Genomic DNA, 14,661 nt, shown 5'->3' with positions numbered 1-14,661 from the left:
TAAACTGCAGGCAACTGTTGGCCCGAACCCCCTGCTGCATCTGGACCTTCCCGGGGAGCAGCTGCCTGGGCGTGACTGCTCAAGGCCTCTCTGTCTTGTCTTCGGGTCCCCTCCAGTGAGGCCCAGGGCCCCCCCAAGAGCCTGCCCCAGGCAGGGTCCCCTAGAGTTCGTGACTTTGACCCGGCCTGAAGTTCCCGTGCCGTACTGGTTGGGGCTCTCCCCCCACCCCCTGAGAATCACCTGAGGTGTTATCTGGTGCTTTTTGCACTGTTGACACTGTTTATGGTGTTTTGCAATCGGAAAAAGACAGGAGATTAAAAAGTGCTTGGCGGGGGACTTTGGATTCCGGCAGAGCGTCCGGGGATCCTGAGCGTTCAAGTTTTTCCTTTAAAACTCTTTCTTGGGGGTAGCGGGTGCTATCTGTCAGGCCACATGGCCTGACTCCCTGCTCCACCAGCAGGGTCAGGGACCCCCTGCTCTGTCATCTGGGGGGGTTGGGGCCCCAAAAGCAGGCACACAGGCGGCCCCTGGGATGTTTGTTGAGTGGCTGTGCTCACCACAAGGATCTGGGTTTGGGGGAGAGCACAGTCCTGCCCCGGGCTCAGGTTTGCCAGGATTTGTGTAGTTGCAGACTGACACCCCCCCCCCCCAGCCCAGGGATGGAGCCAGGCACAGCTGCAGAGGGCAGCCCCACCCCTCAGCTCCCCCTGACTCCCCCCTCAGCTCCCCCAACTCAGGGTCACCTGGCCCTGAGGACACAGCAGAATCCTGGGCCTCCATCTGAGTCATGCTTGGCTGATGAAGGGGCTGGGGGTGCTGGCGGGGGCCCCCTCTGTATGCCTGCTGCTGAGCGGCCTGCTGAGGTGCTCGGGTGGGACAGGATGGGGGGGTGCTCCGTCTCTACACCCCTCCTGCTCTCGTTTGGGGTCCCGTCAGCATGGTAACCAAGCGGCCCTTCACACGCCCTGTCGCATTCCAGCGTGTAGGGTGCGGGGGAGGATTCTTTCCTGCCCTTGACCACTGGGGACCCTGAGGCCCCGGCTCCTGGGCCCTGTGCACATGGGCAGGCAGCAAAGGCATTGGAGAGGCCCACCCTGCTCCCTCCCACCCCTGCAGCCCCGGACCCTGTCACAGGGGCTCCAGTGGTTAGGCTGAGCTGGGCCCCCCTCCTGGGCCCGGGGCTGCAGCGGGGGAGGGACACTTCCCTCTGGTCAGGGGGACGTTGGTGCTCGAACAGAGCTGTTGGCCGGGTTTTCACTCAGACACTGGGGCCCAGGAGAGCTGGGTGCTATGGCATAGCCCACCTTGTCTGTCGGGTAGGTGCGTCCATCCCAAGGCCCCTGCCCGGCTCCCACGAGCAGTGCTAGGGCAGGGAAGTCCTGGGATGGTCTGTGGGGGTGCTCGCGTGGGGGCCACGTGGTGAATCAGGGCCTGGGAGCATCTCTGCCCCTCCTCATTCTCCAAGTGAGGCCCCACAGCTGGGCATCCAGATGCCTGGCCAGCAGAGGGAGGGCAGGGGAATGTGTGCTGGATGGGCCCCACTCCCTCCAGGCTTCCCCGCTCTGGGGTCAGAGGTCTCCTGAGACAGCAGCGTGGGGACACAGCAGGGTGGGTGGCCCCGTATGGCTGCCTGTGACATGACGAGGTGGCTCAGGCTCAGCACCCTGACACCCCCAGGGCCCAGCAGGCTGCCCTTGAACCCCATGGGGGAGGGTGGGTAGGGGGCATCCCAACCTCACAGCCTCCTCTCCCCACAGCTTGTTCGACATGGGTGGAGAGTATTACTGCTTCTCTTCCGACATCACGTGCTCCTTCCCGGCCAATGGCAAGTTCACCGCAGACCAGAAGGCCATCTACGAGGCGGTGCTACGGAGCTGCCGCGCCGTCATGAGCGCCATGAAGCCAGGTGAGGACACTGGTGGCCGTGGGGCAGGTCCTGCACTCCACAGCTTGAGTCTGTCCCCCTTCACATGCTCAACTGGCTGAGACTCCAGATGCTGTCGGATCCCCAGGAGCAGCGCTGTAAAGGGGCTGACCACCAAGGAGGGACAGGGCTGGAAATTGGGGAGCTCAGCCCAAGGTCTCCCCACATCCCATCGGACGTCCTCCACCAACAAGAATCCCTGCTCGCAGGGGCCACTGGGATGTCAGCATGTCCCCCGTCCTGTCCCGGAACAGGGTCCACTCCAGAGAGAGCTTGACCGGCAAGACGCCAACACTGGTGTTTGGCTGGGTGTTGGGACGCCCTTTTGTTCAGACTGCTGCTGGCTTTGGTGGGGGCCGAGTATCTCGCAGTGTTCAGGGAATGGTGGGTGGCTGCTGCAGGGCCCTCTGGGGACCTGGCCATGACATCCTCCAAGCTCATTCTGAAATCAGGGACCATGCAGTCAGATTGGCATCCCTCCGTGGAGCCCTTATTTAGGAAAAAAAGATCCCCAAACTGTGAAAGCGCCAGGGTATGACCTCTTGAGGCCGATGGCTCTTTGTTGGCTACACAGCCCCGGGGCACCTCGGCCAGGTGCTGGGGTGACTTACAGCCTCAGTCTGCAGGGGAGGTGCTGCGCTTGAGGGACACTTAGCAGGTGCCACTTGGAGAGCCACACTGAGCAGGCCTTTCTGGACGGTCCCTCTCTGGCCACCGGCAGAGGCCAGGGAGCCATGGAGGGATACTGGCGGACCCAGGCCCCAGCCCCACACCTTCACTTGTCCAGAGGAACAGAGCTTGGCAGTCAGGGGAGTCCCAGCTGGGGAACTCGGCCCCCAAGGGAAGACAAGAAAGGAAAACCTATAAGCTAAGCCCCCACTGGAGTGACAAGGTGACAGGACTTGAGTGGTTTGACGGCTGCAGAAGGAACAGCATCTCACGTTCATCACTTGTTTGAAAAGCCTAGTCACTCTGGGAACACTAGCACAGGGAACCTTCCAGATGCTTGTTGCACAGAGACAAAAGCACACGATGGGGTGGCCAAGTCCCCCGTATGTGTGAAAAAAGGGAGTGTAGCAGTGCTTGTGACTTCATGCGGGAGGTGCAGGGGGGTGCTGGAAGGAGCGCGCTGGGGGCCCTGGGGGACGGGGGAGGCGGTCTGACCTTTAAACCACAGAATGCATCCCCTGTTCCCAGTGAAGTGCAGCCTGGAGACCAGTCGCTGTTCACCTGAGGGGCATGGTCCTTCCTGCTCTCTTTAGTCCCTCTCTCTGTGCCACTAGCATGGTCTGCGGGGTGCTCCCCGGTGTGTGCAAGCATGGAGGCTGAAGAGGGGTCTCCCTCCGCCTCGTGCCCCACGCAGTGCCACTCTGCAGCCGCCCCCTGCTGGGCCATCACCTCGCAGGCCACTGGGTCGCCTTTCTCTTAAATGGTCTCTTCACCTGCACACAAGCAGTTGTGAATTTCGATGTCCCAGAGTCCAGGCCGGGGGCTGGAAGGGGCTGGCACACCCGCCCTCTGAGGTCGGAGCCAGGCTCTGCTGCCTGTGCGCCTGTGAGGGGCCCCATGCCCCCAGGCCCCATGGTGGGTCCCTCGAGGAGGCAGTGGGCGTGGGCTGCAGCGCAGAGAGGGAGGGCTGGCGAGCAACCAGGTCCACACTGGAGAGACGGGCAGGCAGAGTCAGGCCAACACGTGCCAGGTGTTGGGGGAGGGAGGCTGAGGGTTGAAGGGATGGCAGGTGGAGCTTTGGAAAGATGGTCTCCTTTGTTCAACTTAGAGCTCCAGGCTTGAAGCCCCTGGCGCTGCTTTAGCCTCTGTCCTGTGCTGAGATGGGGGTGAGGGTCTTGGCCTGGCCGACCCCACCTGCCCACCCACCCACAGGAAAGTCTGCTGGGACCTGGGTAGCACTTCCCCAGCCGGTGTCCTGGCCAACTGAGTCGGCCGACATAGCAACCTGATTCTGCCCAAACGGTGGCCAGGCCCACAAGCTAGTCTCCAGGGCCCCCGGTTGCACTGAGAAAGGCCTGGTGCTCCTTCCCTGCACTTCCCTGGGCACCCTGGTCCCGTGAGGCTGCCTGGCCATTTCACTCCTGGCCAGGCTGGGCTCTGCTGAGCTGGTCTCTGTACACCGTGTGAGATGGGCCCCCCAACACACAGCAGGGCGCAGGCCAGGCTTGCAGTGGGGCCTTGAGCTTCCCTTGTGTGGGGGGTTGGAGCACAGCTCCCGCTGTAGCCCCTACCTCTCCTACCAGTGCTGAGAATTGTGACACACCGACAGCCCTGCCGACAGTTCCCCAGGGCCGACCCCATTGGGTCCCACACCGCGCTGGCCAAGCAGGGCGGGGGTCCTGTGCCCACAGAGCTGCTCTGATGGGGGCAGGTCACCTCCCCAGAGCTGCAAAGAGGCCGTGGCCAGGTCAGCCCCATGTCCTGTCCGAGCGGAAATGCCCCTGGTTTGTGGGTTCAGCTGCTGGGCCAAGACACACACCCGCTGAGACTGCGCGACTGCTTCCTGCGGCCTTGCGGGAACAGTGAGCGGACAACCAGGGTGCAGCAGGCTGCCCGGAGGAACAGCCCGGAACGACCAGAGCACACATGGAACCCGGGGTCAGAGCGGGGGCACCCCTCCCTGTCCCCCAGACAGCCGGGGAAGGGCGGCTGAGCTTGCGGAACGGGGCCCACGAGGGTGGCGAGGGCGGCGAGGGCGTGGCACCTGGGAGGAGGCCACCCATGCCGGCCCCATGGGAGGGGCCTGGTGCTACCTTGTCTCCCCGGTTTCTACATGAGGCCCAACGGCCCACCCCAGGCAGACCAGGGAGTGTGCCACAGGGACCCCTTGGCCCCTGTGAAGGAGGCCTGGGGTGACCCCAGCAGGAGCACCTCAGCGAGGGGTGACCGCGGGCCGCCACCCTGGGGCCATTTTGTAGCCTCTGTCCCTCCAGCCACCTCGGAGCACCGAGGTCCCTTGGAAGTCCCCAGGCCTCCTGCAGCCTCGCCTCCCTCTTCCCAGCGGCCGATGACACTCCTCTTTCTCTGTGCTCACCTGCCCACGCCGGCGTCCCTCACTTAGGTTGCGGTCCACCCTCCCGAGCCCGCACCCCTCCCCCCGGGGCACCACATAGGGCGTGCAGACTGCTCCTGGGCTGCAGAAGCCGTGGAGTCTCTGTGCAAACGACCCCACCTCGTTCCACACCTGTGCAGGTGTGCGCAGCTCCCCTCCCCCACTCCCTGCTCTGCTGCGGTCAGGGTCCCGGCCTCTGCATGGAGGGGAGGCACAGCCAATGCGAAGTGAGGAGCAGGCAGGACAAGGGCCCCCCCCGGAGCCGCGCGGGGCCCCCCTGGCCCGGCATGTATCTGCTATAGCCTGTGGTTGGGGTGCCTCTGGCAGCTCTGCCTCCCTGCGGGGCAGGGACGGGGGAAGGGGCTCGAGTTGCAGGACTCCCCTCGGACCTCATCTTTGAAATGGCGAGGCGTGCAGGGGTGCCGCAGATGGAGCTGCGGGGACATCGCCACGCAGACCGTGGGCTTCCTCTGTGGCAGGAGTCAGGGCAGGGAGGGCTGTCTGGTGAGGGCCCCGTGTGGCCCTGCTGTCCTGAGAGGCCCCCCTGCTGGCTGTAGGATGGTGGGCAAGTTCCCACCCTCCCTAGCCTCCTTTACTCCCTTGTGCTCTTTGCAGGCGGGAAGGGGTGGGGGGTGTTGCTTGCAGAGGCTTCAGGAGCCGCCACGCTCCACTCAGCATGGAGGCGCCTGCAGGCCGGGCGCACACTGCCCCCTGCCCTTCCTGCAGGGTGAATGGGTCCCCGGAGGTCCTGGCAGCAGACGGGTCTTGGGGAGGGTGGGCCTGAGGCCCTCAACCCCGCGCCAGCTTGGCCTACCAGACGGCTCCCTGCAGCCCACGGGGCCTGCCCTGGGACCCGGCCCTGCGCCTTGTTTGCGGCACCCCCAGGGCCTGGCGCACACAGCGTCTCCTGAGGGCCGTTGTCTTTGGATGAAGTGAGCTCTTTGTCTGGAAGTAGCCGGGAGGATTCAGCTCTCCGGGCCCTCCTGGCTGAGCTCGGGCCCCAAGCCCCTGGGGTTGCCGCGCTCTGGGCAGGAGGCCTCGGGCTGTGAGTGGTGCTGCTGAGGCCCCAAGGAGCCAGCCTGGGCCCGGGCCCCGTCGGGGGAAGGTGTGGCCTGAGAGGCGTCAGGTGGGCACAGAAGACCAGCCTATGACACATGCTGGGGCCCGGGCACCAGGGCTCTGGGCCCTTGGAGCCCACAGCCAGGTGGTGGGGCACAAACCCAGATGCTGGCCTAGCACCCTGGGATCTGAGTGCACAGAGGACCCAGGCCCATGAGGTCACAGCACTGGCTGCAGGAGGGCCATGAGAGAGGCTGGGGCTCCTCCTCAGGCCACACAGTTGTCAGGCGTGGAGAGGAACATGGGTCCCTCCTCTCAGGGCTCAGAGGCTTTGACCAGGCCACGGCAGGCATGTCCACCACCATCCTCTGGCGGGAAGAGCTCTGATAGCACAGGCAGTCCGGGAGGGCTTCCTGGAGAAAGCCTTAACAGAGGCCCACAGGAAGAATGGGAGTGAGTGTGGGAAGGTGGGGGGCTTTGGAGAGGTGGCCCCAGCTAAGGGGCCAGCAGGTGGAAGGCTCAGGGAGGTGCCAACACCACCGGGGCCGCAGGCCCAGGGACGGGTGAACAGGAGGCTAGACTGAGGAACTTGGGGCTCTGTCCTCAGGGAAGGGACCAGCCTTGTCTGACCCATGTTCTAAAGAGAGTGGCCCATTGGCCCGGCCTCGTGCAGGATGCAGGGGGAATGAGGCATTGCAGGAAAGCTGCAGGAGGCCAGGAGAGGTCAGGGGCCAGGTTCAGGAAATGTCCAGGGAAAAGAGGACATGCTTCAGCGCTTGCTGGAGGTGGGAGGGCAGGCAGGGCTGATGATGCCCAGTTTGCAGTGTGCTCCCCAGTGTGGTGTCCGTCCCCAGTACGAGCAGGCTGAGGGGACCCCTGGGCCTTCGGGCTGGCTGGCCGCTGGGCCTCGAGGTGCCGGTGGGCTGAGCTTGTGGGGGAGCCGCTGGAGTCCCCTGGTTCGCATCCACTCCTCCAGCCCAGCCCAAGGACAGCAACCTTCACACACTTTGGGGCCCCTGCCCTGGCCCAGGGTGTCGTAACCACCATCCGGGCCAAACACTGGGGCCAAGTTGCTGGAGGTTGAATCACTGTCACAACCCTAACCGCACACAGGCAGCAGCCCACTGCCAGCCACGAGAGCGTGTGCAAGGCCGGCCCCGAGGAGCGCAGGCGAGGAGGACTAGAGGCGCCGTGGGGACCGCCTAGGCCCTCGCGTCCGGCCCCAGGAGGACAGGAGAGGAGCCGAGCTGCCAGCACAGAGCATGATTTATACCTGACTCCCCCTCTGCCAAGGCCGCAGCCCACTTGGAATTCAGCCGGGCTTGACGTCAGGCTGCTTCCTGGGGCTCCCCTTTGGTCACCGGAAAAGGCCCCTGCCCAAGAGAAGTGGAGTCGCTGTGGCTTGGGGGGGTCAGCCACGGCTAGGCCAGGCCCGGGGTGCCCAGGGGAGGCAGCGGCTCTCTGGTCCAGAGACAGGAGAAGCAAGCAGGCAGGCCCGGCAAGGGGACAAGGTGCAGGGAGGGGCATAACTGGGACCAGGGAGGAGAGTGTGCTGGGGAAGGTCTCTCCAGGCTGGGCCCTGGGGATTGAGGAGTTGCAGGCAGTGGGGCTGACTCAGAGAGGCCTCCGTGTGCATCTGTGACAGGTGGCCTGGCCTGGGGACAGCGAGGTAGAGCAGGTTGGCCTCAGGGAGGAACGGGGACACAAAGCTCCGGCTGGTGCCCCAGGAGCACAGTGAACATCAAGGGTTGAACCGGGGTCTGGCTGGGCCATCAACAGTTTTGGGGGGATACTGACCCGGTCTCCCCGTCGATGCCAGAGCCTCAGCGGCCGGCTGTCTAGGGCCAGCGTCGCAACCCTGTGTGACAGAAGGAGGCATCTGAGGCTCACGGAGGCAGGCGAGCAGCTGAGCTGGGATCTGTTGCCCAGCTCCGCCCACCTGGCTCCGCCTCCAGGACTTCGAACCGGGCCCTCCCCCGAGTGCCGCGGGTAAAGCCAGAGCCCGGGATGCCACCTTCACCGTGGGGCTTTGTGGGTCTTGGCAGGTAGAGCAGAACAGGGCTGGCCTCGGGAGCTGGACTCCAAGGAGGCTCCCTGTCTCTAGAGATGGATCTTCTCCCCTCAGCCTCCCTGCGAATGGGCCAGGGTGCAGCCCTAGCCTCCCGCTTAGAGCCTAGACCCTGGCAATCCTGGAGGCTGAGTCAGCCCTGTGTCTCCAGCGAGTCCAAGACCCCGACTGTGGGGCCTCTGCCCTGGTGGAGAAGGGGGCGCACCTGGAGGCCAGACACACCCAGCACATGTCCGAGGGGCGATGCCCCGTGTCGCAGAGTGGGCCGTCATCTCTCTCCCCCTGGATGGAGCCCTTGGACTGACCCCTGCCAGCCACAGAGGTTCCGAGCCCTGAGCCCAGCCCTTGCCAGCACAGGGTCCGTGCAGGCCCGCGATGGTGCGGGATGCCAGGGCGCTCTCTGCCGCAGCCGTCATCAGTCATGCTGGATGTGGGGGGACGTGGAGGGCAGGGCATCGTGGGGCTGCATCTCGGGAGCCAGGGTCGCCCCCCACGTGGAGGGGGCCACAAGGGCCGGCACTGGCCACCTCTCTGGCTAGCGCACTGCACAATGGTGCATGCCCCCACCCTGTCTGCCTGGCCCTGGGGCCTCAGCCACCACGTGGCCCACTGGCCTCAGCCACTACGTGGCCTTCCCCAAACCGGTGGGGCGGGGTGGGGTGGGGCCGGGTGGGGCCGGCTGGGGACCTTCGCCGGCCGGATCCTTTTCTGGTGCTTAGGTGGAGGGAGGGCCCAGTGCGGTGGAGCGAGGCTGAAGGTGGGGACTCAGCAGCCCCGTGGGCGGGGCCAGCGTGCCCTGGCAACAGCCAGCCGAGGCTCTGGGCGGATGGCTGCCTGAGAGCCCTGGGCGGAGCCCCAGAGCTTGCTCACCCCGAAACTCAGTGCCTGGGGACGTGCTCTCCATGGTGACCTTTGCCTCAGACACATGGGGCAAAGATGAGTTTGATCAGCAGTCTGGGGCCTGGATGTCTGGGCTGCCATGGAGATGGTCCGCCCCTGCTTGTAGCGGGTGGGGCCGCAGACCCCTGCCAGCCAGGCCACGAGGCCGTGCCAGGTGCGCCTTCAACCCGAAAACCTCCGCTCCCCACAGGGGCTCCAAGGGTGATTCAGCCGCACTTAGGGGTGTGCAGGGATTGGTCTGGGGCTCACTGAGGCTGCCCCTCATCTGCTGGGGACAGACGCTTTCCTCCTCCTGATGCTCAGGGATCTTCCCGGGCTCCCCTGGCCCCAGAAGGCCCGCACTGGCTGAGGGCGGACATGTCGTGGGCTGGGCCCCTGGCTGTGGGTGACAGGAGCCTATCCCTGAGAGCACGATGGGGAGAGAGGAAGGGTCTTGAGGTCCCAAGTTACTGCAGGGAAAGCCCGGCCTGGAGAGCTGGCCCGGGCATGGCACCCTCACCACCTGGTACTGGCCCTCCCACCTCAGCCCGTGCAAGGGCTTTGTGGGTCCCCCAAACCTTCCTTCGGGGAGCCCCAGCCAGACAGCCAGTCTCCACAGCTCATTACAGCCTCCTTTGGAGCCACAGGGGTCTGGTGGCCTGACATGCACCGCCTGGCTGACCGCATCCACCTGGAGGAGCTGGCCCGCATCGGCGTCCTGAGCGGTAGCATTGATGCCATGGTCCAGGCCCACTTGGGAGCCGTGTTCATGCCTCACGGGCTCGGCCACTTCCTGGGCATTGATGTGCACGACGTGGGAGGCTACCCCGAGGTCAGTGTGGACACGTCAACATGAGTGGCTCTCCCCAGGGCGGGGCGGGGCTCTGGGAGACAGCTGGGGTGTTAGTAGGCAAGAGGAGGAGGATGGGGTCCCACGGGGCCCTCCACCCCTCCTCCCCCTGCACCCATTGGTTGGGCCTGGCCGTGGGCCGCTGTGGGGTTCGGGAGGGGGGTTCCCTGGAGTGAACCTCCTCCGGTGGCCCCTGCCTCAGGGCCTGGTGGCAGATGTGTGTGCTCTGCCTGGTGAGCCCGGGCTGTGCACTGGGGGGAGCCCCTGGCCTGCGGAGTGGTAGCTCTCTGGTCAGTGCGCAGTTCCCACAGAGCAGTGGGAACCCCAAAGCTGGGTCTCAGTGTTGGGACTGGCACCGCAGCCATCGTGTCCTCCTGCCTCTGCTTCATGCAGGCCGGGGCGGCGAGGCACTGCCATAAGGTGGCTGACCCGGGTCCTCCTGGGACTGGCAGAGCCCAGCGCCCCTCACAGGCCCAGCAGCAGCCCCAGCCCCCAGGCCAGCTCGCCCCCGTGGCCTCCTCATCTGCAGCCCCTCCAGGCACCCTTAGCAGGGGAGGGAGGCTTCTGTGGGCATTTCCAGACGGGGCTTTCCCCTCCCCTTCCTACCCACCGATTCTCGAAAGGACCACCCAGAGGCCGCTTGCAGGCAGCCTTGGGGAGGCCCTGCCCGGCAGGTGGCTGCAGCCTTTCCGGGCCCCGGGTGGGTGGGGGTGAGCCCGGCCCTGCCGCCTGGCCTGGCGCCCAAGGTGCAGGGGGCTGATTATGCAATCAGCGCACGCCCTGGGGCCCCCCAGCCAGTTAGCCAAGACTAGGCTTGGCCTGTTGGCTGCAGGGTATTTTGAAAGCACGAAGAATGATTTTTGGGGGGGAAAAATTGCTCAAGAGAAGCATTATTATTCAATTATTTTTTTCCTCAAGTGTAAACAGTTAAATTTGGAGAAACAAAATCAGTTTTAATTTCCTAATTTCTATCCATCACATCGTGTGCAGGGAGCCAAGAGCAGGGCCTTCCAGACATTGTTAACTGAGGCTCGTTATTCATTAGTCGCCAGAGCGCTTTTTTTCCACCAGAGAAAATTGGCAGCAAACTGTTTTATCTTTTCCAGTAAGCAGCCCTTTGTGCTCACAGAGTCTATTCTTTTGACAGATAAACATTGTAGAAAAAATATGGCTTTTCCTATAAAAGTCGTTTGTTTTATTTCAGGCCTACAGACACATCTGGGTCTCCTCTGCTCAGAGCCCAGTAAAAGTGGAGGCCCCGTCCAGCCCGCTGCCCTGGCGGAAGCTGGTGTGGACCCGGCATGGGCAGGGGGCCCCCAGGCCACATGCCCTGACTCCCAACAGGGCTTAGGTCCCCGGGGCTGGAGGGACAGAGGGGCTCGGCCTCTCCCCTTGGGGGGGTCTGCTCTCCACTGCCCAGTGCCCGTGCTTCGCCCAGCCCTGCTCGGGCGGCGTTGGTGGTGGGGGACTCCTGGGAGCTAATGCTCTGAAGGGATAAAGGTCGGTGGGCTGCGGCAGGCCTACTGTCCTGCCCCTAGTACCCCTTCCACTCTCCCCTCACCCACACCTGGAGGAGTGGTCCTGAAGTTTTCCGGAGGCTTGTCTCTATACAGTCCTGAGCAGACCAGCCTCCCCCGTGCACGCCCGTGGGGCAGCCCGGCGTGGGCCCACAGTCTGAGCGGGAACGGGGAGACCTGACCCTACCAGTTTGCTGCCTCTGCTGGGCCCCTGGCTTTGACAACCTTGAGTGGAGGGAAAGGGACAGGCATCTAGCTGGTAGCACGTAGGCAAGGGACAGGGGCAGGCACAGACTTGAGAGGGCAGAAGACCACTGGCCGGACCCACAAGCACCTCTCATCCGAGTCGGGGACACGTCCCCTGCCCTCCTGCCTAGCCCCTCCAGGCAGAAGGTGTCACGGGGTTGGGTGCTACTCCAGATGGCCATCTGTGCCCAGAGCGCAAGCCATCAGGGGTCACGGTGCCTTGGTGTCCCGTCCTCACCTCCGCCCTGGCCTGGCTCACGCCAGGTCAGGGTGGCTGTGCACGAGTTTTCTCTGCGTGCCCTGCTGTCCCCACCCTCATGGAATCCTAGTCACAGGCTTCCCTGCTGTGCCCAGCTGTGGAGGCCGAGCCAGCCTGTTTGTGGTTACCTTACATGAACCACTAATTGAAGTCTGATGTTCTTGGCCCCCAAACAGTCAGAAATGACAGCTCCATCTCCAGCAGCTGGGCTTCCAGGGGAGAGCTGCGAGCGGGACAGGGCCGGCTCAGAGCCTAGCCAGATGCCTGCTCGCTGCCCACTCGCTCCCGGGCCTGGGCCGGGGGCCTCAGGGACCCAGGGAGACAGGTGTTGGCAATGCCCATGTGACTTGAGGGGCCCAGGCCAGGTGTGCATTTGGGGAGAGAGGGTGCCTCTGCGGGGGGCAGCTGTCACTGCCGCTCAGTTTTTCAAGGGCAGGAGCCACTCCCTGGGGCTTGGCTGAGGGCCCCAGGCGGGCGCCGACCCCCACGTGTGCTCCTCTGAGGCCATGCTCCCAGGCCACACACACGGGCTCCACGTGCATCCGTGCGTGTGCACAGCACTGGCGCTGGCAGGCCGGTCCTGGGGACAACACCTGTCCCTCCTCCTGGAAGGCCCTACGGAAAACCTGGGTCTCGGCCTGGGGGAGCGGGGCCCAGCACATCTAGGGCCAGTTTCCACTCAAGCTGCCTGGAAGAAGCGATGCAGCCCGGGAAGCCTCCTTAAGAGCTTTTTTGGCTTCCCGAGTTGGGCTTCTGCCGGCCGGCCGGCGGGGCCAGGGCCTGGGGGAGGGCGGCCGGCTCCGGCAGCTCGCCCCGCGTGTGTGCGCATAGGTGTCCGCAGGGCTCCCGCAGGCGGTGCTGGGGTTAACAAGGGGCTGGAACCGGCCAAGTCTGGGGGTGTCTGCTGAGAGTGGAGGGTCTCAACCCAAGCGCCCGTGGCCACAAAGCCTCCCTGGCAGCCCCAGCAAGAGCAGCCCCCACCCCCACCCCCGGGGCCAGCACCAGGCCTCTGGCCCGAGCAGCACCCGCCCGGTCAGGGAAGGCTCTGTGGCCATCTGGCTGCCACCGCAGCAGAGCCCCCCCCCCCCCGCCCCCCGCCCCTCCGAGCCAGCGCTGAGGTCCTCCGGGCCCTTCCCCTCCTCGCAGGGCGTGGAACGCATCGATGAGCCCGGCCTGCGGAGCCTGCGCACCACGCGGCACCTGGAGCCGGGCATGGTGCTCACCGTGGAGCCGGGCATTTACTTCATTGACCACCTCCTGGACGAGGCCCTGGCCGACCCGGCCCGCGCCTGCTTCTTCAACCGCGAGGTCCTGCAGCGCTTCCGAGGATTCGGTGGGGTGAGTGCCCACTGCCCCGCGTCCCGGCTCCAGGACACCCACACGCGCACGCTGCGGAGCCCTGGGGGGAGGGGGTGATCTTCACTCCTCCCTTGAGAAGGACACGGCCTGCGCTTTCTCATGGTCTGTCACAGGCCGGTGCCTTGCTCCCCAACAAGACACATGCAGATTCCACAAAACCCCGGCCCACTCCGGGGGACCCCCGTCCACCGGGCAAGCGGCAAGGACAGGGTGGGCAGGTGGCAGGAGCAGATGGCCCCATGGGGGGGCTGCTTCTCAACAGCTTCCGACGGAGGCCTGGAGGCTGGCCCCTTCCATCATGGCTGGATAGACCGCTCCTTAGAAGGGGCTGGTCTGACCCTCTAATCTGGTGTGTGAGGCCAGCTCCGAAATAGTGTCTGTCATTCTTCGCTTTTTTTTTTCGGGGTTTCTCTTTTTCAGATTATTTGTTTATTTGAGAGCGAGCGTGCTCACACTCCTGAGTAGGGGGAGGGGCAGAGGGAGAGAGTGAGAACTCAAGCGGACTCCCTGTTGAGCGTGGAGCCTGACTTGGGGCTTGATGTTAGGACCCATGAAGTCATGACCTGAGCCGACACCCAGGAGTTGGACGCTCAACCAACTGAGCCACCCAGGCGCCCCCATGAGTATCTGTCATTGTGACGCAGGTCCGGATCGAGGAGGACGTTGTGGTGACCGCCAGCGGCATGGAACTGCTGACCTGTGTGCCCCGCACGGTGGACGAGATTGAAGCGTGCATGGCAGGCAGTGACAAGGCCTTTACTCCCTTCTCTGGCCCCAAGTAGAGCCAGCTGGGAGTGCCCCGTGGGACCAGGGACCCAGCCTGGCACCCTGTCTTCACGATGGGCAGCCTCCTGCCTGGAGATGGGCGTGCAGAAACCACGTGGCTGCGTCCGCTTTCGAACGCGCTGCTTCCTCGGGGGCAGGGGGTCTCTTCCTTAACCTTCTGCGGGATCGCACCTCAGTCTGCTTTACTTTGCTTGAACGACAGTGGCTTTTGAAGTGCTAATGGAAAATAATTCTCTTGACTAGCAACTAAATTGTGTCTTGCTGTCACTTGTATTCTTCTGCTCAGGGAAGATCCATTTCCAGTGTTTTCTCTCAAAAATCAATGTGCAGAGTAGAATTTGCAATAAAAACTTTCCAAAAGCGGGCCTTTGTGCATGGCTTCGTCTCTGTTCCTTCTCGCTCGCAGCGGAGCCCGGCGGCCACGGCCCGAGACGCTGCGGGGCAGGGAGCCGCGAGCCCGGGCGCAGGCGTGGAGCCGCCCTACACGGCGCCTTGCCCGTGCAGAGGGGAAGCTTCACCGGTAGAAGACGCAGCCTTTTCCACGTGGCTGCTGCCTCAAAGCTAGGTTTCTGCAGGGGGCAGAGTTTTTAGGTAGGACCTAAGGCACAGTTCGGTAAAACCTGAGACTTGCAGGGATGCCTTGTCCCTGACGT

At 64.3% G+C, this 14,661-nt stretch overlaps 1 protein-coding gene across 3 annotated transcripts in view; it reads left to right on the top strand.

Annotated features, from left to right (window-relative positions):
• PEPD (peptidase D) overlaps positions 1-14,373 on the top strand; it is a 113,374-nt gene extending 99,001 nt beyond the window's left edge. For all 3 annotated transcript variants that reach the window (XM_087870673.1, XM_045796178.2, XM_087870674.1), the window contains 4 exons: positions 1,758-1,906; positions 9,639-9,823; positions 13,010-13,201; positions 13,867-14,373. In XM_087870673.1, the coding sequence (XP_087726799.1) occupies positions 1,758-1,906; positions 9,639-9,823; positions 13,010-13,201; positions 13,867-14,004 (664 nt within the window). In that variant the 3' untranslated portion in view covers positions 14,005-14,373. The remainder of the gene's footprint in view (positions 1-1,757; positions 1,907-9,638; positions 9,824-13,009; positions 13,202-13,866) is intronic.
• Positions 14,374-14,661: the final 288 nt, after the last annotated feature.

The sequence above is a fragment of the Ursus americanus genome, chromosome 21, assembly GCF_024610735.1.
Source record: "Ursus americanus isolate L20-20 chromosome 21, mUrsAme1.1.p, whole genome shotgun sequence".
In the NCBI taxonomy this organism is placed as follows: domain Eukaryota; kingdom Metazoa; phylum Chordata; class Mammalia; order Carnivora; family Ursidae; genus Ursus; species Ursus americanus.
The sequence above is the reverse complement of the archived record's forward strand: the minus strand, read 5'-3'. Positions and strand labels throughout refer to the sequence as shown.